The sequence below is a fragment of the Spinacia oleracea genome, chromosome 6 (genome assembly GCF_020520425.1).
Source record: "Spinacia oleracea cultivar Varoflay chromosome 6, BTI_SOV_V1, whole genome shotgun sequence".
NCBI lineage: Eukaryota > Viridiplantae > Streptophyta > Magnoliopsida > Caryophyllales > Amaranthaceae > Spinacia > Spinacia oleracea.
The window spans coordinates 104,187,651-104,212,797 of record NC_079492.1 but is presented as its reverse complement, the minus strand read 5'-3'; the positions used below and the strand labels follow the sequence as shown (position 1 = coordinate 104,212,797).

Sequence of the window (25,147 nt, the reverse complement as noted above, 5' to 3'; positions counted from 1 at the left end):
ACTAGGAAGTCATCTTTGTGCCTTTTCAGGTACTTCAGAATATTCTTGGCAGCAGTCCAATGTGCCTCTCCTGGGTCTGACTGGTATCTGCTCATAGCACTGAGTGCGTACGCAACATCCGGGCGTGTACATATCATAGCATACATTATTGAACCAATCAATGATGCATATGGAATCCCACTCATTCGTCTACGCTCATCAAGTGTTTTTGGGCACTGAGTCTTGCTTAGAGTCATTCCATGAGACATGGGTAGGTAGCCTCGCTTGGAGTCTGCCATCTTGAACCTTTCAAGCACCTTATTGATATAAGTTCTCTGACTAAGTCCAATCATCCTTTTAGATCTATCTCTGTAAATCTTGATGCCCAATATGTACTGTGCTTCTCCTAGATCCTTCATCGAAAAAAATTTCCCAAGCCAAATCTTGACAGAGTTTAACATAGGAATGTCATTTCCGATAAGTAATATGTCGTCGACATATAATACTAGAAAAGCAATTTTGCTCCCACTGAACTTCTTGTATACATAAGATTCGTCTGCGTTCTTGATGAAACCAAAGTCACTGACTGCTTCATCAATACGTATATTCCAGCTCCTGGATGCCTGCTTCAATCCGTAGATTGATTTCTTTCGCTTGCATACCTTTTTAGCATTCTTTGGATCCTCAAAACCCTCAGGCTGTGTCATAAACACAGTTTCTGTTAAAACGCAGTTTAAGAAAGCGGTTTTGACATCCATCTGCCATATTTCGTAATCGTAATATGCAGCGATTGCTAACATTATCCGAATAGAGTTTAGCATTGCAATTGGTGAAAAGGTTTCATCGTAATCCACACCGTGGACTTGCCTGTAACCTTTTGCAACCAATCTAGCTTTGAAAACTTCAAGTTTCCCATTCTTGTCCTTTTTCAGTTTGAAAACTCATTTGCTTTCTATGGCTTGGTAGCCATATGGAAAATCGACAAAATCTCATACTTGGTTTTCTGACATGGAGCTAATTCAGATTGCATGGCTTCTTGCCATTGCTTGGAGCTAGGGCTCGTCATAGCTTGTTTGTAAGTCGCAGGTTCATCACTTTCAAGTAACAGAATGTAATAGCTCTCGTTCGTCAAAATACCTAAGTACCTTTCCGGTTGAGATCTATATCTTTGCGATCTACGCGGGGTTACATTTCTAGATTGACCATGATTCTCACCAGATACTTCTAAAGATCTCTGAGTTTCATCCTGAATGTCATCTTGAGCATTCTCTAGAGTTTGTTGTTCGACTCGAATTTCTTCGAGGTCTACTTTCCTCCCACTTGTCATTTTAGAAATGTGATTCTTTTCCAAAAAGATACCATCTCGAGCAACAAACACCTTGTTCTCAGATGTATTGTAGAAGTAATACCCCTTTGTTTCCTTTGGGTAGCCCACAAGGATACATTTGTCAGATTTTGGATGAAGTTTGTCTGAAATTAATCGTTTAACGTATACTTCACATCCCCAAATCTTAAGAAAAGACACATTTGGAGGCTTTCCAAACCATAACTCATATGGAGTCTTTTCAACAGCTTTAGACGGAGCTCTATTTATAGTGAGTGCAGCTGTATTTAGTGCATGTCCCCAAAATTCTATTGGAAGTTCGGCCTGACCCATCATTGATCTAACCATGTCTAGCAAGGTTCTGTTCCTCCGTTCCGACACACCGTTCCATTGTGGTGTTCCAGGAGGAGTCAATTCTGATAGAATTCTACATTCTTTCAGATGGTCATCAAATTCATAGCTCAGATATTCACTGCCTCTATCAGACCGTAGTGCCTTAATCTTCTTGCCTAATTGATTCTCGACTTCACTCTGAAATTCCTTGAATTTGTCAAAGGATTCAGACTTATGCTTCATTAGGTAGACATAACCATATCTACTGAAGTCATCAGTGAAAGTGATATAGTAGCTGAAACCACCCCTAGCATTTGTACTCATTGGTCCACATACATCTGTATGGATTAAACCCAATAGTTCAGTTGCTCTTTCTCCAACATTAGAGAAAGGTTGCTTTGTCATTTTGCCAAGTAAACATGATTCGCACTTACCATAATCCTCTAAGTCAAATGGTTCTAGAATTCCTTCCTTTTGAAGTCTTTCTATGCGTTTCAAGTTAATATGGCCTAATCGACAATGCCACAAATAGGTGAGATCTGAATCATCCTTTTTGGCCTTTTTGGTATTTATGTTATAAACTTGTTTGCCGTGATCTAGTAAATAAAGTCCATTGACTAATCTAGCAGATCCATAAAACATCTCTTCATAATAAAACGAACAACTATTGTCTTTTATTAAAAAGGAAAATCCCTTAGCATCTAAGCAAGAAACAGAAATGATGTTTTTAGTAAGACTTGGAACATGGAAACACTCTTCCAGTTCCAAAACTATCCCAGCGGGCAACGACAAATAATAAGTTCCTACAGCTAATGCAGCAATCCGTGCTCCATTTCCCACTCGTAGGTCGACTTCACCCTTACTTAACCTTCTACTTCTTGTTAGTCCCTGTGGATTGGAACATAAGTGTGAGCCACAACCTGTATCTAATACCCAAGAAGTTGAATTTGCAAGTATACAGTCTATAACGAAAATACCTGAAGATGGAACGACTGTTCCGTTCTTCTGATCTTCCTTTAGCTTTGGACATTCTCTTTTGTAATGGCCTATTCCATCACAATAAAGACAGCTTGATGTGGACTTGTCCTGCTTTGTTTTAGCATTGCCCTTGGACTTTCCACCTTTCTTGAAGGGTCTCCCTTTAGCCTTGAGTAAATCCTTGGCTTCACAGTCGAGTATTATCTCAGCCCTTCTGACAAGGTGAACAAATTCTGCAACTGTTTCTTCTCTTGGTTCACTTAGGTATAGTTGCTTGGAGCGACCAAACCCACTGTGCAGTGAATTGAGCAAGATAGAGACTGCCATCCTTTCGCTTATTGGTGTTCCTAGCAGACTTAGGCGATCAAAATATGAAAGCATAAGATCCACATGGTACCTTAGTGGGACGCCTACCCTTTGTTAAGTGCGAAGGAGCTGAACATGTGTTTCTTGGACCTCCACCCTATAACACCTGTTGGGAGAACTAACCTTCAGACCAGACATTGATTCAATCAACTCATGGACGTTCAGGTCCCTGTCCTCCGTGCTTCCACGACAGATATCCCTCAGATTCTTGATGAGCGTAAAAGGTTCGTAAGCTAAAAACCTTCTAGCCCAATCATCAGGGATATTGTTCAGCATGAGACTCATAACCTTTTTGAGATCCGCATCACAGGCGGCAAATCTTTCAGGGGTCATGTCTCTGGCATAGTAGCTTGGCATGGGATGTAACAGTACATACTCAAGTCCATTGAGTCTGACTATTTCAACCAGCTTAGCTTCCCATTCAAGAAAATTTGTTAGGTTCAGCTTGACCATAAGCTCAGAACCCATGATGATGTTTTGATTGTTGTTTGCCATAGTAAAACTACAATTGAAAAAGAATAAACAAATAAATAATCATTCACAGTTTCTCTTAATAAACTTAAATTCTAGCATACATGCATAATTTAATGTTCATTAAGCATTTTATTCAAGTTATGTGTTCCGGCAGGTGTGAATAAAATGATTCCAAGATCCTAAAACCCATTGAAGAATTAAGCACATTATGTATGTAGACTTAATTCTAAAATCTTTTAGGTAAGCAAAGGCCTGTTGCTAATAGTCTAGAAACTATTCTTGGTTAATAGGTACGTCTAAGAGCTTATTAGGTAAACCTATCAATTTTGCCACGACATAAAAGGACTCCTTACTTATATCGTTGAGTTTCACCAAAACTAACATGTACTCACAATTATTTGTGTACCTTACCCCTTTAGGATCAATAAGTAACACCTCGCTGAGCGTAAAACTATTACTAGATTGATGTAAAGGTTATCCAAGTAAGTGTTATTTTGGCATGGCACATTTTAACTCAATTTTTAAGTTTGGAACTTAAGGCTCTTACTATGTTGGTTAGATTTTAAGTGAACTAAAATCCTTAATCATGCAACATAATCAAGCTTCAATCTCATGCATATTTAATACATATTTAAAAGCAATAAATAACTTAAAGCATGCATAAGATAAATGTGATCTATTATGGCCCGACTTCATCTTGAAGCTTCAACTTCAAAGTTCGTCTTGAAAATGGATTGGAAACTTCGTCTTGAATTTCACCGTGGGAGGCGCCATTTTTCTTCAAACAAGATCAACTATAATTAAAACTAATTACAACTATTTGATGGTACGCAGACCATATTTGAATTGAAAAACAAATTTGGTGCATTAGACCAATTACATTCAAATTAATGGTACGCAGACCATATTTTCTATCCTATTTGGGCCATACTAGTCACTTCACAACCTGCAAAACAGTACATATACAATATATACCATTCACCCATTCATTATCATAAATGGCCCACATAGCTGGTTAGTAAAAACACATTGTATGCATCACATAAATATTTGCAGCAATTAATCAAGGGCACCAATAATCTACCAATTATTCAGTCCTTATTAATTCTAATCAAATTGTTTAACCTTAAAGGATTTGTAGACCTAATCAAGAGTTTATGACTAAAATTGCTCCCACTTAAACCAATAAATTCATATGCTTTACTAATTTTAAACATAAAAATGTATTTCAAGTCTAACCGGAAACATACAAATTTAATTAAAATTTAAAGCTCATATAAATTTATAATTGAATCTATTTTATTTAATTTATTTTCAGTTGATTTAAATGAATTTAAATTAATTCAAGGTTTAATTTTAGTAAAATAATTAGTATAAATTAAAATTTATAATAATTATAATATTCAAAATTAAATCCGAGAAAACAATTTAAATTATTAATTTTAAAATTAATTAAAATTATTTCCGAACTGAAAATTCCAAATTAAAATTAAGACGAACCAATCGGGTCAAGACAAGTGCATGGGCTTGCGCCCATACCTCGTCAAGTCCAACAAGCAACAAACCCCTTGTCACTCGATTGATCGTACCGCAAAGCCCAAGCAACAACGCAACAATGCGTCAGGCCCAGCGAGCCACGCTTGCGCGCATCCCACTTGCCCATCGCCTTGGCGCGCTGCTGGGCATGGCTTGCTGGACATCTTGTCGCTGCCTTGGCTCATGCCTTGGCGTGCTGCTGGGCGAGGCAACGCATGTGTGACGCAGCATCCATCGCTGCCCACACGTGCTTGCCTTGCTCGCTGCACTTGCTCTCCCGTTGCCCCATCGCCCATACACGTAGCACACACCCCTTAGGCACATTGCCTTGTGCATGCCACGCTCGTTGCTCGCTACATTCGTACCGCACGGGCGACGAGCTCCCTTGCTCGTCGTCTCGTGCCCGCACTATACAACACCCCTTAAGGGTAACACGTAGCTTCCATTGCTTTGTGCGTGCAACATTTATGGGCGTTTTCATAAAAATTTAAAATTTTTAATTTAAAATTAATGACAAATTAATAAAACATATTAATTTTATAATTTTAGGGCTAAAAATCGAAAATTTATTAATCAATTGATTTCCGATTAACATGGATTCAAATTTAGGTCATAAAATTTAAAATTTAACTCAAATTAACAATTTTTATGGTGGATTTTAATCATGGATACCTAATTAAATTATTAATTAATTATGAAAAACAAATCAATTCTAAATTATTCGAATTTCAACAAATTAATCATAATTACAAATTAGGTTGTATAATTAACAAGTCTAGGCATTCATAATTGTTAAACATATACTGTAGGTCAATCAAAAACTCAAGATTTATCAACAAGGATCGCAAATATTCAATTTAACATCTTAAATTTACAAACTTTTGCGTTCAAAAAACTTAAACCTCCGAAAAGTCATAGTTAGGCTTCGAATTTGGGAATGCTGGGTTTCGGCGAAAAATACTAATTTTGTCAAAATTTTAGAATGCCTTTTACATGCGAAATTGACACAAAAATCACTCGATTTGGTTGAGTAACGAATATTCTGCCGAAAAACTGCGTACATATAATTAAATAAACGCAATTTGCAATTAATTACGAAAACTAATCACCCCTTTTAATTCCTTGCAAATTTGTAAAATTTAACCATGTTCATGCAATTTAGATTATGAAAATAATATGAGGCTCGTGATACCACTGTTAGGTTATGATACATATGACAAAACATAAATCATGCGGAAAACCTTAATGCCAAGAAACATATTATTTACACATAATCATTTAGCATAATTCAGATGCATACACTTTGTAGCGTGCCCTCCCTAGCTGCGCCCGAACCGAACAAGAACAAGTCTTTAGGACTCCAAGTGTCGTCCCTCCGTAGATAGTCCACAGCACGTCCGGATCCGCCTTAAGCTTGACCAACTAGAATCGCGCTTAAGGTTCCTAGGATTTTCGGCTAAATAGGTTGCAAGTGTTTGGCTGATTTTGTTCCAAAATCTTACCTTTGAATACTTCAATTGTATGTTTAAATCTGTGACCCTAGGCACCTATTTATAGTGTTATGGAAAAGGAATTATAATCCTATTAGAATACAAATTTATTTAATTATAATCCTACTAGGACTCTAATTAAATAAACTTTAACTATTAGGATTAGATTTAATCATATGACGAATCCCGGTAGCCTTAGGACTTCGAGTAACACACACGAGTGGTGCACAAGCACCGCACGCAGGCCTTACGGCCCACGCACAGCGCAAGGCCCAGTCGTCGCAGCCCTTGCTCCGCATGCGCGCCCAAAGCTTCGACTGGGCCTGGCTTTTGCGCTGGGCCTGGTCGAGGCTTGGCGTGTGTTTGATGCGCTTTGGCTTGCTGGGCGATGGCCCGGCTTCGTGCTGGGCCTTTGTCTGGCAGGCCTCGTCCGATGCTAATTCGTACGATACGCTTCCGATTAAATTCTCGATTCCGGAATTTATTTCCGATACGAACAATATTTAATATTTCCGTTTCCGAAATTATTTTCCGATTTCGATAATATTTCCGATTCTGACAATATTTCCGTTTCCGGCAATATTTCCGATTCCGGCAATATTTCCATTTCCAATAATATTTTCCGATACGTACCATGTTTCCGTTTCCGGCAACATCTACGACTTGGATAATATTTATATTTCCTATACGATCCATATTTCCGTTTCCGGCAATATCATCGTTTCCGGAGTATTCACTTGCTTGCCTTTGACGATCTCAGCTCACACTGAAACCAAGATCCGTCGATTCCGAATATCCATAGATGGAGTATTTAATGCCATTAAATACTTGATCCGTTTACGTACTATTTGTGTGACCCTACGGGTTCAGTCAAGAGTAAGCTGTGGATTTATATCATTAATTCCACTTGAACGGAAGCAGTCTCTAGCTAGGCATTCAGCTAACTTGATCTCACTGAATTTATTAACTTGTCAATTAATACTGAACCGCATTTATTAGACTTAACATTATATGCATACTTGGACCAAGGGCATTATTTCCTTCAAGATCTTATATGGATTAATTGATGACCTGTAGTTTTCTGGATTTTCTTCGAAAAAGTGACAAACTCATCAAATGTTTCATCCTTGCTTGTTAGAAATATAACCCAAGTAAAGCGAGAATAATAATCAACAATAACTAAAAAATATCTTTTCCCACTTCTACTTTGGATTCGCAATGGTCCACACAAGTCCATATGGATGCGTTCCAAAGGCTTTGTTGTGCTTACCAATTTCTTAGGCTTAAAGGAACTTCGGACATGCTTGCCTTTTGCACATGCATCACAGACTTTATCATTTAGAAACTTGATTGAGGGAAGTCCTCGAACCAGTTACTCTGATCTTAGTTTGTCGAGCAATGAGAAACTAGCATGTCCAAACCTCCTGTGCCATAGTAGGGGATCTTCTTCAATGGCACTGAGGCAGGTTAAGGTGTTCCTTGGAACCGTATTGAGATCCACAGAATATGTGTTCCCTTTACGAGTTCCTTCCAAAATAACCTTCCCAGTGTTATTGTTAATAATTTGACAATTTTCAAAAGTGAAACTTACAGAGTTCCCTTTGTCACAAAATTGGGAAATACTTAGTAGACTGTGCATTAAGCCCTCGACTAAAAATACATTTTCAATGGCATGGGAACTTGACCTTCCGACTTTTCCAATTCCAACAATTTCTCCTTTCATGTTGTCTCCAAATGTCACAGTTCCTCCATTGTAGGCTTCTAGTGAGATAAATTTAGATTTGTCTCCTGTCATGTGTTTGGAACACCCGCTGTCGAGGTACCACGAGCTGTTCCCTCTCACTAGAACCTGTAAAGAAATCAATGGTTAGTTACAGGAACTCGGGTTTCCTTGAGTTCCTTTTCAACCACAATATTTGTCTGGAGGAAATATGTCCTTCACCTAAGGTGCATTAAGTCTAATACCAAGGTTCAGATTAATTGCGAACAATTAATTCAGTAAGATCAAGTGATCGGAACAGCTAGCTGGAGCAATGCTTCCGATCAGTGAGTTCTAATAAATATTAAACTCACAGCTTACTCTTGACTGAACCTACAAGGTCACACCAATGACACGTAACAGATCACCGTATTAAATGAATCGGAAATTCATTTAATAGCTTTTCGGGAATTAGTTGGAAAACGTATTATACGATACGACCTTGCATCTGAATCGTATATCGTATCGCGAATATTCGCAAGCTAGGCGAAACGAATAAATCGTATCGTACGACGGTAATTCGTCGTATACGAAACGATAAATAATATATCGGAAATATATTAATTGCGAATACGAAGAGCGGCCCACGAGCCGAGTGCACGAAGCACTCAAGGCCCATGGGCACGCTGGGCACGCAAGCAAGTCCACGACACAGCAGCGCTGGCCCATGGCCGAGCAGCTGCGTGTGTGTGCGCGCGGGCCAAGGCAACGACACAGCAGCAGCAGCGCGGCCCACGGCCCAGCTCGCTGTGCGTGCTCGTGTGCTCTTGCGCGGGCTTGCTGGCCGGCCTTGCCTTATGGCTTGGTCGGTTAGTAAGGTTATGTCAATAACCTTCTAACCCCTTTTCCAACACAAAAACAATTCGGTCACACCAAAAACCCTAGAGTCACAGAGAGCCCTAATTCTCTCTGTGCCTCCAAAAAGCAAAACTCTTGATCGATTGTCTAAGCTACGATAATCAAGAGGGATCTGATCGTGTCGGTGAACCAAGTAAAGGAGCGACCAGTGGAGTTCCAAGTTCGTGTTCGTTGACAATTTGTGGAAAACACGCTTCTAACGTAAGTCTGCTTAATCTGTGCTTTATACATGCTTCCTGGTTTTGGGGATTGTTTCCGCACATGTTATTATGTTTAACTGTATTCCCCTACAGTGGTATCATGAGCCTTATGTATTCAAAGCATGTTTTAGCATGATTCTTTTTTTGCATTTGTCGAAATTTTGTAATTTTTTGTTGAATTTTCGGATTTTTTACGAATTATTGGATGAATTGCGTAATAATCTGTTCCGAAATCAAAAAGATTCGTTTTTTCGATTTTTAAAACCCTAATCTGATTGAAAAAGATTTTCTAAGATCAACCCATGAGAACGGAATTGCAAAAACAGGCCTCGAAGTGTCGTTTTTTGGGCGTTTTTGTTATTTTTTTAATAAAAATTAAAAGTATCGGACAGTAATTCAATTAAAAGGTCAACCTAAACTACTAGGAATTGCTTGTAATTTTGACACAATGTTGCTGGGTATATTCTTGATATTTGGTAAAATTTCAGATTTTTCCGATAAGTATAAACCCTAATTTTGCCTTTCCCCAATTCGTAAAATTTGGAACACTAATTGAATTTTAATTAATTGTGGTTTAATAATTCGGTTAATTGGGAAAGGGGATATAATTTCATGGGTCAGTGGCTAATTTTAAAAATTACTGGATTAAAATTTTGAATGGTTTCGTTAATTTTAATCGCACTTAAACCTAATTATTAAAATCTGAAATTTAAATGTTAATGAACGATTTAAATTTTTGGATTTTATTATTTAAAATTTCAAAATTTTCAAGTTGATTCGTTTGTTCTTAAAAGTTTGAATAATTTTAGCCTTTGATTTAATATTTTACGAAATTGGATTGTCGTTAAAGTTTATTAAATCGTTGTTTTTCGAAAATAAAAATCGTAACTTTTTGAAAAATAATATTAATGCAAGTTCGTGAAATTAAATTTATTTTAATTGAGTTGGTCCGTAGGCACGGACCAAAGGCACGAACACGATGTGTGGTGGACGTATGGCTCGACGAGCCATGCGGACTGCTGTACGAGAGCCGAGCCGTAGCGACACAGGCAGCAGCAAGCGTGTTGCGTTCCTCGTGCGCGCTGGTCGAGGAAAGGGTAAGCATTGGCTTGCGAGTGCTGCGACAAAGCAAGGCGCAAGGCCATGCGACGTCCAGCGCAGCGATGCACGACGACGAGCGCGCAAGGTAGCGACGAGCTGTGGGCACGCGCGCGCGCCAGGCTGCGGGGTGTGCGAGCTTGCTCGTGCGCCTCGTAGGCCACACGCAAGGGCAAAGGGCTGGGAGCAAGTGTAATACCTCGTATTTTTCTATAATTGTAAATATATTTTATTATATTTATAAAACATTTCGTGTCTTTTTATAAATTATTTTCATTTAATGAGAATTAAATGCGCTTTTATTTTAATTAATTTAAATATTAATTATTTCGAAAACCGGATTTTATTAAATAAATTCAAGGAATTTATTTAATCGGGAATTGTTGGGTCGCATTTCAAAAATGAATTTAATAAACTTAAAGCCCGGTCGTTTTGTTTTAATTAAACCCGACAAAACTTGCAAGGGATTTAATGAATTGAGCCTGGTAATAAGCCCAACTCAAACTACCATAACCTAGCCCACATGGGAGAGAAAAACTATAAATAGACCCTCTCATTAAACCCTCACAAATTTCACACTCCCTCTCTCTTCCTCTCTCTTGCGGCACACCCCACGCCCCTCTCCTCTCTCTCTTGCCCGACTTTCTTGCAGCCCAAGGCACGAGTGCCATGCATGTGTGCGCCCAGCCCGTGCGCCCAAGCTTGCTGCCCCTCTCTTCGTGCCTCGCCCCGCAGAGCAACACCATTGTTGTTGCTGTGTCGCGTGTGCCTCCTTGTGCGCTGTGCCTGCTGTGCCCCTTGCTCGCCTGCCCCTTCGCGCGTGCGCGCGCCCTTGTGGTGCGTTGCGCTGCTGCTGTTGCTTTGTTGTTGTCGTGTGTGTTGGTCGGCACACACACACAATTAATTAATCGTTGTGTGTGTGTGTGTTGATCAATGGTTTGATAAAATTATGTTTTCAAAAAAATTAATTTTCAGTTTTTAAATTGATTTGATTATTGTGATTAAGTTTAATTATTGAATTGTTTAGATTAATTAAAACGGTTATGAACACCGTATTGGGTTAGTAGTATGTTTTAATTAAAGAAATTGGTTTTAATGATTGAGTTTATAATTTTCAGATTTAATAAGTTTATAAAGTGTTGATTTTTGAAGTCAAAACATGTTTTCGGATTAAACCATTGTTAGGGTTTTGGTTTCAAATTGATTGAGCGATTGATTCACATAATTTAATGACAATTTAAATTATGGGAATCAACTTAAATTTTCAGAATGTTTTTAAGCTTTAAAAAGTTGGTTTTTAAGGGTTTTGAAGCTAAAAAGTCAATGTTTTTATGTTAGGACTTGAGTTGACTATTTGAGACTATTAAATTACCAATTAATGAATGATTTCTAATTAAACTAACTAAGGGTTTTAGTTTCTTAAATAGTTGCTGGATATTTAGTAAACATGGATAATAATTTAGTTCTCTTATTTTGTTTTATAGGAGTTGATTTCTAGTGAGTCGTGATTCGCACAGTGGCCCCCGTACTTAGGTATTCCAGGTACGTACAAGACTAGGGTGACCACCCATCCCTTGAGGACTTTATGAAGTGTATTGAATGCGAATCATGTGAACTTATGATGTTATGAATTCATGTTGACGATTGGGAATAATTATGTTGTTGTGAATTCATTTTTAATGTTGAGAACAAGCATGTTGTTATTATTGTTGAATCTATGTGAACGAGCATGTTATGAATTGAATTATGCTTTATAGATTCTATTGAACTATCATGTTATGGACTTTTATAATCGTTGAATTATGTCAAGCATGTTGTTCATGTTGGTTTGCATGTATGAGTATTGCGCATGCAAGTTGTTATTATTGTTATGCTATAGTACAGGATGTCTAGCATAATTATTGAGCCAGTCGAATGTTGCCAGTGAGCAACATATATTCTACCAAGGGGTAGAATATGTTGAAGAGTCTATGTGAATTGAATTAAGGACAATTCGTGCTAAGGGCACAACCCGCTTGTTAATAGGCAATGTCGGGTTATCTCAAACAGTGTTTTTGAGAAGGAACAATGGGAGTAATTTCACTTGAGTCTATGTTTGATCACAAGTCTTAAAGAAGTAAAATATTGAAGAGTCATTGTTTAATTGTTTAATTGTTTGTATGTTGTGTCTTGAGTCGCCTTGAACATAACATATTAATTAACGTAAAGCATAACCCAAAGGAGCTTCAAAACTCTTGGAACGTATATACCTTGAGTATGAACAATGGGGGAGTCTTGCCGGAAAACTTGTACTCCTCGAATGATACAAGACGTTGTTTCATTCTTTCTTTTTAGGCCGTTGTGCATTGGAATTCCTTCGGTAGGATCCGACTGTCGGTAGGAGTCCGACTTATTATTATTTGGTGTATGGTGGGCTCCCATCACCCTTTTCTTTCCTTTTGAGGATACTTTACTTTACCCATTAGAAGCTACTTTTTATTAAACTGTGAGTCAAGAGTAGTGTTATGTGTCGAGTCTTGTCTCCATGTTTAATTGTTTATTATATGGCTTTTGCATGTTGATTATTTAATTTGTAGAGTGAAGCATGTTAGGATAGAATGTTATTCTAGCTTGTCCGTACTCAGCTTTCGCTGACTTCGTGCTTCATATCTTCTGGTCATGGCCTTTGCCTTAATGACCCTATTATGATCCATCAATTGCATTTGCGTTGTTGGGGAGTAGATTTTTAATAAAGCAGGTTTGTAGAGATAACTTGCGGGAGAAGTTATCATGGGATTCAAGTTGAGAGTTTTATTCTTCCGTAATTTATAAACTCTTTATTTTATTTTAAAGTCATGAATACTATTTTCAGTTAATGGATTTTTAAACGGTTTATTTTGGATTGGGCCTCAGTGGTTCCAACTTGTTTTTATAACCATTAACTATTTATTTAATGTGTTTGAAAGTTAGTTAATTCCGCTGCGTAATTCTGGTAAATAGCCTTAGCCGTTATCACGGTGGCGGTAATATCTTGGCAATTCCTGTGTTTTAAGTTGGAAAATGTTTCATAAAAAGCAAGGAATTATTAGGGTGTTACAGCAAGCCTAGCCCAACAATGCACTTGAACCTTTTTCGTTGAAAATTGTTTATTTTGTTGGGCTTCGCATATTTGCATTAATTTGGGCTAACGGGTGATGAATTAAAAAGTGATACCGCAAGTGCACGGTGTCTGTTGTTAGCAGATACTTAGCAAATACGGGTAGATCCCACAGGGAGACAAGTTCTATTAGTTTTTGCCCAATTATACGAACTATTTCAACAACGAAAGTTGATTTTGGATATTATTAACTAATGAAGCTAAAGCAATAATGTAAATGTGAAATTATCAATGAATTAAAAGGTCTAGGGCGTCTGTTGGGTTCACCATGCTTATACCAATCCAAGAACACAAATCAATCCAGAAATGAATAAACTAAGCCGAGTAATTAAAGTACATGTTAATCCTACGGTCGGGTCTTAACACTTTCAATTCAACATATGCAGTACGGTCGCTAACATAATCAGAATTGCCAATTGTACTAAGCCTCTAAAAATACGATCTTGCGATTCTAATTCCTATTAGCTAGATAATCAATTCATGAAATTGGCCGATAACATGAATCAACAATTAAAACAAATCAATCGGAATACTCAAGCAATCGTCTATAAATTAACAAACTTTATGCATAATAATCATGGTATAAACATGGCTTCCCTTACTTAGCCCTAGAATACGACTACTCGCTCATAATTGAATTAACAAACATGATAGAAATAATAAACATGAATTTCATATCAAAGGAAAAATTAAACTAAGGAACGAAAACAATAATAATAAATTAAAGCAAAAAAAACGATTCTTGATTTACCTCTAGATTGATGAATTGAAAATTGAAAAGCTAGGGTTCAACAATGGAAAAAGGGAAGAAAAGCAAAACTAACGTGAAAAGCGTTCTAAGGGAATTCTAAACGTAAAAGAAAATAAAAGCATAAGGGAATACATTAATTCCCTTGAGGTATTTTAGTGTTTCCTAAATTCTAAACAAAAAAGGAAAATAATAATAATTACATAAGTTATCATTGAATTGAACGATCACGAGAAATGACGCCACGAACCCGCGTGGAAGTAGCTGGGCGGAGAAACCAGCGGGCCCGCTGGTGGGTCGCTGGTTTTTGCGCCCAAGGGGAAGATTGGGCCATCATTTTGGGCTTCGGGCGAAGTGGATAGTCGAGCCATCTTGTTTATGTCATAACTCTTGTTCTACAATGACTATAAGGACGTGTGACCTGTCGTTGGAAAGTTCTTGAAGTCTACTTTCTAGACCAACAAAAATCGCCTCATTCCGACATGTAGAACTTGAGATATCATTAAAAGAGTGAACGCTTGTCCGTTTTGATGCTTAGAAAAATAGCGTTTAGCTTCGTTGTTGACTCAAAATTATCTCTAGAGATATGCAATGATCCTCGAGTCAACCTTCCATCCGTTCATCATCCAAATCAACTCATAACACTCCGAAAGCATCCAAATGACCGTAAGACCACCTGAAACATTAAGAAAACACAAACGGGGCGTAATAGAGTACGACAACGATAACTTATGCAAATGTGATCCTAAATGCAACTAAAATGATATAAATGCCTAATAATGCAACCTAAATGCGCCTAAAATACCCTATACAAATATGACTCATCAAATTCCCCCAAGCTAGACTGTTGCTTGTCCCCAAGCAACACTAAACCAAAGGTAGAGAAACAAGACGCACATGACTTTCACAAAACCATGGTAAGACCAACCCAACTCGATCTCGAGCAAACAATCAAACAGAGTTATTGAGACATAAATCTAGCTCGGATACAAATAGAACCACAAAGCATCGTGATACACAATCGAAACAACCAAGCTTAGCCACAAACTATTCTCAATCAAGCTAGTCGTCGCCGCATACCTTGTAGAATATAAATATATGATGCAACATGAGGTAAGATGACAATAGCAAGAAACGATTTTCATTCAATCACAAAACAAACATGCCGATCAAGAGGTGTTTATAATAAGCTTGTAATGGGGCTAGGTGAAAAGGAAGGGTAGGGTATAATTTGGGAAAAAGTGAGAGTAAGGTCCAACTTGGGGAGCAAATGTGAACTATATGCGTCGGCGTGATAATGCCGCAAATCCAACTCCATCGAACCATGAAACCCGAACAATCAACCAAGTTATAACCAAGGGAAAAACATAATATAATGTCAATGATCTTTCTTCATTCCCCTTTCCCAGCTTTCAGACTACATACAAAAACGAAAAACATAATTTTTTTATTATTTTTCTATCTTTTTTTTTATTTTTTTTCTTCTTTTTTTTCTATATTTTTTTTCTATTTATTTTGGTATGAAAATGAAACTAGATAATGAAATCGAAACTACATAAATAAATCTAATGCTAACTGTTACAAGCTTGGGTGCCAACAATAATATACACCATTTCCGAACCACAAATCCAAACGTAGCCTCGAACCACGAACTATTGGCTTAGTGTGCCAATCAATCAACATCAATGAAACCATTACGAACACCGAAGCTCCCCCAAGCTAGACTCGGGACAAGTAACCAACAAGGCTAATAGGGCTCAATTTTGTGGAGTTAAAACAATAAACAGACAAGGCTACAACATGGGTATGCAGGAACTGCTGTTTCTAAATTCGTCTGAAGGCTTCCTAAGAGAATGGCCTCTGTCATACGCGGCATGTGTGAGTTGCAACTAAACTACTAATGAATCTCAAGCCAAAATCATACGATAACAAGTCACATCAATCACACAAACACATACTAAGGTGACCTACAAGATAATTGGCTAGCTATTCTTGACACGAGACCAACATCTTACCGCAAACCATTCAATTGGTTCACACAATGCCAAGCAGTTATCAATGTATAGCATGACCGACTGAATTTCAGAATCATAACTAAGTTCAAAAGAAGCTCAAGAGAGTCAAATAAAGCCCGAACATAGTTTGAAAGTCAATTGCACAATGCAGGGTATATAGACATATGAATGCAAGTAAAAATGCAACTAAATTGAACAATAACACTAGGAAAGCAGTACATTTTTTTTCGTTGCACGTAAACTCCCACCCCTAATGGATGGTACAAAGCGTACAACACCTAAAAAAGCAATAAAACTATACTAGAAAGCAATAAAGATAGATATCCCTCCCTGAAGCTAAACAAACACAGTGCCCTCACTGTGAAAATAGCAACAATATAACTCAAACAAGAGAGAGAGATGGAAAGTGCTCACTCGTGATGAGCCTCGTTTGCCGAGTATCACTCGATAGGACTGTCGATAGTAGAAGCGGTGTGGCCAGAAGCTTCAAACTGACGACGCAAAGAGCCAATCTCCATAAATGTGGTGGATTTGGGTGATAGCTAGTTGGTTTAGTTGCTTTCATGATACAACAACCACGATTTAAAATACTCCAATCAACCAAGATGGTGCATAATTCAAGATTCCACGAACAATCCCAACAAGCAATCCAAGCAATGACAATATTCGCCCAATGCTAATAATTCAAATGCAACAACCAATGAACGTTAACCAATCTCAACAAATAATTCATATAATATTCACAACAACGACAACCATGTGAATTCAACAACCAATATTGTCATCAAAATTCCAATTTTCTCTTCAAAAAGTGATTCAAGTGAATAAACTTTAGAATAAAAATGAAATTTTACTATCTTTTATGCACCACGAAAACCATAATTTAGTTGCGAATTCACGTGAATTCCGCAAACGAGCCACAATACTACACAATTTACCAATGACCACAAAGAAATAAAAACCCCCAAATTGATTTCAAAAGTTAGGTTTTAAAATCAAGAACAAGATAATGGTGAATATGGGAGATTTGAGAGGTGGAGAGAAGGGAAGGTGGTGGGTGGTGGGCTGGTGGTGCGGGGGTGCGCCCACCACCGTAGTTCAGGAAGACGGCGGCGGTGATGATGGATGGTGAACGGCCTGGTGGTGCGCGGGAGGGAAGGAATTCGAAGGGGGAACGGTGCGAAGGAGGGCGGCTTCTGTTGTCTCGTGGGTGAGGGAATGTGGCGGGTTGGTGGTGGATGACGTAGGGTGGTGAGACGGTGGCGGTGGCTGGAGGGAGGTGCGACGCCGGCGGTGGCTGGAGGGAGAGGGAACAAGGTTGGAGAAGGTTGGGTCGCGAACTGGTTGCGCGGGGGGTGGTGTTTGAGGGTGCGCAGGGGTGGTGCGATGGTTGTTGCGCGGGTGAGAGAGGTAGGGTGGTTCTGGTGCGTCGCCGTCCTTCGGTGGTGTAGGCTGCGGTGTCGTGGGTGAGGGAGAACAGGACACGATGGAGAGAGGTGGGGCGACGCTGGTGGTGCGACGCCGGCGTAACTGCCGGTCGGGTGGTGGTGGTCGGACTAGGCGAGAGAAAGTGGCGGGCTGGTGGGCGGTGGTGCGTTGGTTGGGCGAGAGAACGAGCAGGTGGCTGACTTCGTATTATTATTTTTATTTTGAATCAGGTGGGGCGGGAAATCCAGCGACCTCGCTGGTTTGCCAGCGGGCAAGGCAGAGAATGAAGCAATTTGGGCAAAATAGGCCAGCGGGCTCGCTGGGCCAGCGCTGGGAAATGTGCGCACAACGAGCTCCCTTGCTGGGCTCGAGTGCTTGCTCGCTGCCTTATTGTGGCTTGCAAAAACTTGTTGATGCATCGGATTTTCGGAATGAACTTGATCTTGCACCTATAATTCTGAAAAAAATAATAATTCAAGCACCACTAAACTCAAAAGTTAGAATCGTTAGTAAAAATAAAACACGCAAAAATAAATAAATAAATAAATACGACGAACGAAAAACTAATCTAAAAATAAAATAAAAATATGAATTCAAGTGAAATCAAAATAAAATGATCTTGTTCTTTTGTTGTTTCTAATTTTTTTTTTCAATAAAATAACCAAATAAATAAAATAAATTAGATTAAAAATTGAAATAAATGAAAAAATTGAAAAGAAAAAGAGTTAGAAATCAGGTTGCCTCCCGATAAGCGCTTGTTTTAAGTCATTAGCTTGACTCCAAACCTTAATAGTCAAGCGTCGGTGGGTGGATCGGAGAGATAGATCGTCTCCAATTTTCCAATAAACGCTCCTTCAGTGTATAGCTTCAAACGTTGACCGTTCACTTTGAACTTGGTGCCATTTTCACTAGCAACCTCAATATCTCCATGTTCCTTGACTTCGGTGATAGTAAAAGGTCCGGACCATCTAGACTTAAGCTTTCCTGGAAAAAGCTGTAATCGTGAATTGTAAAGCAAGACCTTATCACCGATGTTGAACTCTCGTTTTTGGATCATCTTATCATGAAACTTCTTCGTTTGCTCCTTGTAGAGTCTATGATTCTCGTAAGCTTCAAACCGAAGTTCATCTAGCTCATTCAATTGAAGAAGTCTCGCTTCACCGGCCGCTTCTAAATCCATATTGATCTCCTTGACGTCCCAATTAGAGAGATATTCCAATTCAACTGGTAAATGACAAGCTTTGCCATACACCAACCTATACGGAGTTGTCCCCAACGGAGTCTTGCAGGCCGTGCGTAACGCCCACGATGTGTCATCCAACTTCAACGACCAATCTTTTCGAGACTTGTTGACCACTTTTTCGAGAATTATCTTGATCTGCTGATTAGAAACTTCAACTTGGCCACTCGTTTGAGGATGATAAGCCATGCCAACCTTTTGAGTAACTTCGTGCTTCTTCAGAAGAGCTTTAAAAGTCCGTTGATGAAAATGTGAACCACCATCACTAATCACGACCCTTGGGACTCCGAAGTGCTGAAAGATGATTTTCTTGAAAAGCTTCTTTACGATGTTAGAGTCGTTGGTTGGCGATGCAATAGCTTCCACCCACTTTGTAACATAATCAACAACAACCAAAATGTACCGATTCCCACATGAAGAAGGGAATGGTCCCATAAAATCAATGCCCCATACATCAAATGGCTCAACCTCAAGAATTCCGGTCTGTGGTAGCTCTTGCCTTTTCGAAACGTTGCCCGTTCGTTGACATTCGTCACATGCATTGCAAAAGAAACGAGCATCCTTGAATATAGAAGGCCAATAGAAACCACTTTGTAGAGTTCGATGGGCGGTCGGAATAGCACCAAGATGACCACTAGAAGGTAAACTGTGGCAATGCTTAAGAACCCCGTGGGTATCCCAATCCGCTACACACCTACGAAACATACCATCGGCACACTTTCGATACAAATGTGGGTCATCCCAAAAATACCGCTTAGCATCATGGTAGAATCTCTTACGTTGTTGATATGTCAACTCCGGAGGATGGGAGCCACCAACACAATAGTTCGCAAAGTCCGCATACCATGGGGATTGAGTAGACACAGAGAATAGATGATCGTCAGGAAATGAATCATTGATAGGCCCATCTGTGCTAGATTGAAATTCCAACCGAGAGAGATGATCTGCAACAACATTCTCAGCACCCTTCTTATCCCGAATCTCCAAATCAAACTCCTGGAGAAGAAGGATCCATCGAATAAGTCTCGGTTTGGCCTCTTTCTTGGCCAACAAATACTTCAAAGCGGCATGATCAGTGTGTATAATGACTTTCGAACCAACAAGATACGTCCGAAATTTGTCAAGTGCATAAACAACCGCAAGGAGCTCTTTCTCAGTAGTGGCATAATTCATATGAGCTTCATCCAAGGTTTTGCTTGCATAATAGATGGCATGCAATAACACCTTGTTCTTTCTTTGGCCAAGCACTTCTCCAACAGCATAATCACTCGCATCACACATAATTTCGAACTGCAAATCCCAATCCGAAGGCTGAATGATTGGAGCAGTTATCAATGCTTTCTTAATCCTGTCAAAAGACTCCAAACTAGCATCAGTGAACTCAAATGTGGCATCCTTGAGCAATAATTGAGTGAGGGGTTTCGCAATTTTAGAAAAATCTTTTATGAAACGACGATAGAAACCCGCATGACCGAGAAAACTCCTCACTCCCTTGACATTCACGGGAGGGGGAAGTTTCTCAATCACCTCAATTTTTGCTCGGTCAACTTGGATGCCACGCTCAGAAATAAGATGACCAAGTACCACTCCTTCATTGACCATAAAGTGGCATTTTTCCCAGTTCAATACCAAATTCACTTCAGAACAACGTTTAAGCACTTTAGAAAGATTATGCAAACATACATCAAAGTCAGAACCATAAACACTAAAATCATCCATAAATACCTCCATGATATTCTCGATGAAGTCAGAAAAAATGGCCATCATACACCTTTGAAATGTAGCAGGGGCGTTGCACAAACCAAACAGCATTCTGCGGTATGCAAAAGTTCCATAAGGACAAGTGAACGTCGTCTTCTCCTGGTCGTCTGGGTGAATGGGAATCTGAAGGAAACCTGAATATCCATCCAAATAACAGAAAAAGTTGTGTTTTTCTAATCTTTCTAGCATCTGATCAATAAAGGGGAGGGGAAAGTGATCCTTCAAGGTGGCCGTATTCAACATTCGATAATCTATACACATACGCCAACCTGTAACAACACGAGTAGGGATAAGCTCATCCTTATCATTCTTAACAACCGTTGTCCCCCCCTTCTTGGGAACGACTTGCACCGGACTCACCCATTTAGAATCTGAAATGGGATAGATGATGCCCGCGTCAAGTAGTTTCACTACCTCTTTTCTCACCACATCTTACATATTAAGATCCAAACGACGTTGTGGCTGGATGCGAGGGCGGTGATCTGCTTCCAAATTGATTCTATGCATACAAAAGTTAGGACTAATGCCCTTGAGATCGTCAATGCTATACCCGATTGCCTTTTTGTGCATACAGAGCACGGTCAGAAGCTTAGAAAGCTGGCTATCGTCGAGTGCAGCATTAACGATCACAGGAAAATCCTCATTATCATCAAGAAATGCATATTTAAGGTGAGATGGTAATGGTTTTAGTTCTACCTTCGTTACCTGTGGCTCGGAAATAGAGCAAACAGTTTCTAATACCTCAGCTTCACTTCCATCTAAATCCGAGATCAAGGAATCAATCTCACAATCTCCTTCTCCTTTTCGGGCCTCCAAGGTGAGAGTCGCCAGCAATAGATCATCATACAACATTCTAGGCATGTTGTCTAGAGAAATCTCTTCTACAATGTTAATCCTGCAACAAGTATTCTCAAGCATAGGAGACTTCACAGCATTGGTTAGATTAAAAGTAACAGTATCATCACCAACACTCAAAGTAAGAGACCCAGACTTGACATCAATAACAGTTCTCGCAGTACATAAAAATGGCCTACCCAAAATTATGGGAATTTGACAATCCTCCTCCATATCTAGCACCACAAAATCAACAGGAATGTAGAATTTCCCTACCCGGACAAGAACATCCTCCAAAATACCCAAGGGATACTTTATAGAACGATCTGCCATTTGCAACGTGATTTGTGTGCATCTAAGTTTTCCCATATTCAACCTATTACAGACAGAAAGGGGCATGACAGACACACTTGCACCTAAATCACATAATGCTTTATAAATGAACAATGCACCTACATGACAGGGGATGGAAAAACTACCCGAATCCTTAAGTTTGGGTGGAGACTTATTTTGCAATATGGCACTACACTCTTCGGTTAAAGCGACTCTCTCCACACCACCATAATCCCTTTTCTTAGTGATCATCTCTTTCAAAAATTTTGCATAAACAGGAACTTGAGATATTAAATCAGTAAAAGGGACCGTTACCTCAAGATTCTTGACCATTGCCAAGAACTTACCAAGTTGTTGATCGACCTTAGTTTTCTGCATCCGGTGAGGGAAAGGTAACTTAGGCACAATAGGGAGAGAATCAGAAATCTTCTCTTTCCCCTTGTTTGCACCAACATCATCAGCATTATCAACTTCCGGGACTTGAGGCTCTGCATCAATTGCTTTCTCTGGTCCATATGTGTTCTCCTCGGCAAGAGTTGCATCATCAATGGGCATCGGGGGTCCATCATATTTAGTGCCACTTCTAATAGTGATAGCATTGGCACTTTCTATATTCTGGGGCGGAGTAGGTTGCCCTGGTAGTGTACCCGGTTTCCTTTGAGATAGAGTGTCAGCAAGTTGAGCAACTTGGTTCTCCAACATTCTATTCTGATTCTTCAACTCTTTGATGCTCTCATCATGGTTCTTTTGGGCTATCTCTGTGGTCTTCTGCATATTTGCAATGAGCTTATACAGATCACCCATGTTAGGCTCTGGAGTAGCACTGGTCTCAGGGGATTGTTGTTGATAGCCTTGGTGCGGGGGCATATTAAACCCCGGGGGAGCATTGTGTGAGGCTCCTTGTTGAAATGGAGGCCTAACAACATGTGGTTAAGGTGGATGGAACTGTGTTTGCGACCATTGTTGCTGGGGCTGAGGATTCTGAACATTGTTGCCCCGATATGAGAAATTTGGATGATTCCTCCAACCCGGATTAAATGAATTGGAATATGGGTCATTGGGTTGTCTCTGTTGAAAAGCATTCACTTGCTCCAATTGCGTAGTATCCTGCAAACTATAAGAGCACTCATGACCAAAGTGACCTTGGATGCCACATACTTCGCAGTAGGAAGTTGTCACTAGAGCTACACTAGACATAACATTGATACTCATTGGGGGAGTACCAGACTGAGGAGCCTTTAAAGAATCGATCTTCAGGTTCAAGGCTGCCACTTGTGAGGACAATAGAGCATAAGCATCGACATCCAATTTTCCCTTCTTAGATGTGGTTCTGGTGGTGCTGTAATGGTTGGCTGCTAAATTGGCAAGAAAATCATAACCTGCATCCACTTCTTTGTCAGGAAAAACACCCCCAGCAGCAGAATCAACCGTGTTCTATCTTTCATCTTGCAACCCATGGTAGAAAATCTGAACCAAGAACCATTTTTCAATGTTGTGATGCGGACACGACCGCTGCAAAGCCTTGAATCTATCCCAGGCTTCTCGAAATGATTCACCAGGTTCTTGAGTGAATGTAGTCAGCTTATGCCTTATTTCGACAGTCTTGGTGGGTGGAAAGAATTCTTCTAGAAAGCCCTGTGAAATAGCACTCCACTCTGTCTCCTTGACATCATTCAACCATGTCTGAGCCTTATCACGAAGGCTAAAACCAAACAACATGACTTTCAATTGGTCTTGAGTGACCCCTTGATGCTTGATAGTACCACACAGTTGGTTGAACCTCTGCAAATGGTTGGTGGGTTCCTCGGATGGATGGCCACCATATTGATTTTGTGAGACAATGGAGATTAGAGCGGGCTTGATCTCAAAGTTGATTGCCTCAATGGTTGGCATTGTAAGCCCAGTCGGAACACTATTCGAGGAAGGAACCCCATATGATTTCAGGGATTTAGACATCGTGTGACTCGGTAGAGTCTGTGAGTCTTGGGACCCTGACTGCTTCTTCTTTTTCTGTTGCTTTTTTAGTTGACGAAGGGTCTTTCCAAGATCGGGATCAGGAAGAACCAAGGTACCCGTTCTGGCAGACCTGGGCATAAACAACAACGAAAGAAAACGCAGTGAGATTTGCCTCAATTGGAACTGAGAGTTCCAATGAGACAATGGAAACAGTTCAAATAATCAAACTAAAACTAATAGAATCTAGCCGTCTCCCCGGCAACGGCGCCAAAAACTTGATGAATTAAATAGTGATACCGCAAGTGCACGGTGTCTGTTGTTAGCAGATACTTAGCAAATACGGGTCGATCCCACAGGGAGACAAGTTCTATTAGTTTTTGCCCAATTATACGAACTATTTCAACAACGAAAGTTGATTTTGGATATTATTAACTAATGAAGCTAAAGCAATAATGTAAATGTGAAATTATCAATGAATTAAAAGGTCTAGGGCGTCTATTCGGTTCACCATGCTTATACCAATCCAAGAACCCAAATCAATCCAGAAATGAATAAACTAAGCCGAGTAATTAAAGTACATGTTAATCCTACGGTCGGGTCTTAACACTTTCAATTCAACATATGCAGTATGGTCACTAACATAATCAGAATTGCCAATTGTACTAAGCCTCTAAAAATACGATCTTTCTATTCTAATTCCTATTAGCTAGATAATCAATTCATGAAATTGGCCGATAACATGAATCAACAATTAAAACAAATCAATCGAAATACTCAAGCAATAGTCTATAAATTAACAAACTTTATGCATAATAATCATGGTATAAACATGGCTTCCCTTACTTAGCCCTAGAATACGACTACTCGCTCATAATTGAATTAACAAACATGATAGAAATAATAAACATGAATTTCATAATCAAAGGAAAAATTAAACTAAGGAACGAAAACAATAATAATAAATTAAAGCAAAAAAAACGATTCTTGAATTACCTCTAGATTGATGAATTGAAAATTGAAAAGCTAGGGTTCAACAATGGAAAAAGGGATGAAAAGCAAAACTAACGTGAAAAGCGTTTTAAGGGAATTCTAAACGTAAAAGAAAATAAAAGCATAAGGGAATACATTAATTCCCTTGAGGTATTTTAGTGTTTCCTAAATTCTAAACAAAAAAGGAAAATAATAATAATTACATAAGTTATCATTGAATTGAACGATCACGAGAAATGACGCCACGAACCCGCGTGGAAGTAGCTGGGCGGAGAAACCAGCGGGCCCGCTGGTGGGTCGCTGGTTTTCGC

General features: G+C 39.3%; 1 protein-coding gene and 1 non-coding gene across 2 annotated transcripts; one reads left to right on the top strand and one right to left on the bottom strand.

Annotated features, from left to right (window-relative positions):
• Positions 1-21,155: 21,155 nt before the first annotated feature.
• LOC130463434 (uncharacterized) lies at positions 21,156-22,757 on the bottom strand. Its single transcript, XM_056832567.1, has one exon. The coding sequence runs from the start codon at positions 22,755-22,757 to the stop codon at positions 21,156-21,158; it is 1,602 nt and encodes a 533-aa protein (XP_056688545.1).
• A 622-nt stretch (positions 22,758-23,379) lies between these two features.
• On the top strand, positions 23,380-23,485 carry LOC130464650 (small nucleolar RNA R71). The gene has a single exon (XR_008925017.1). It is a non-coding gene; the product is annotated as a small nucleolar RNA R71 (small nucleolar RNA).
• Positions 23,486-25,147: the final 1,662 nt, after the last annotated feature.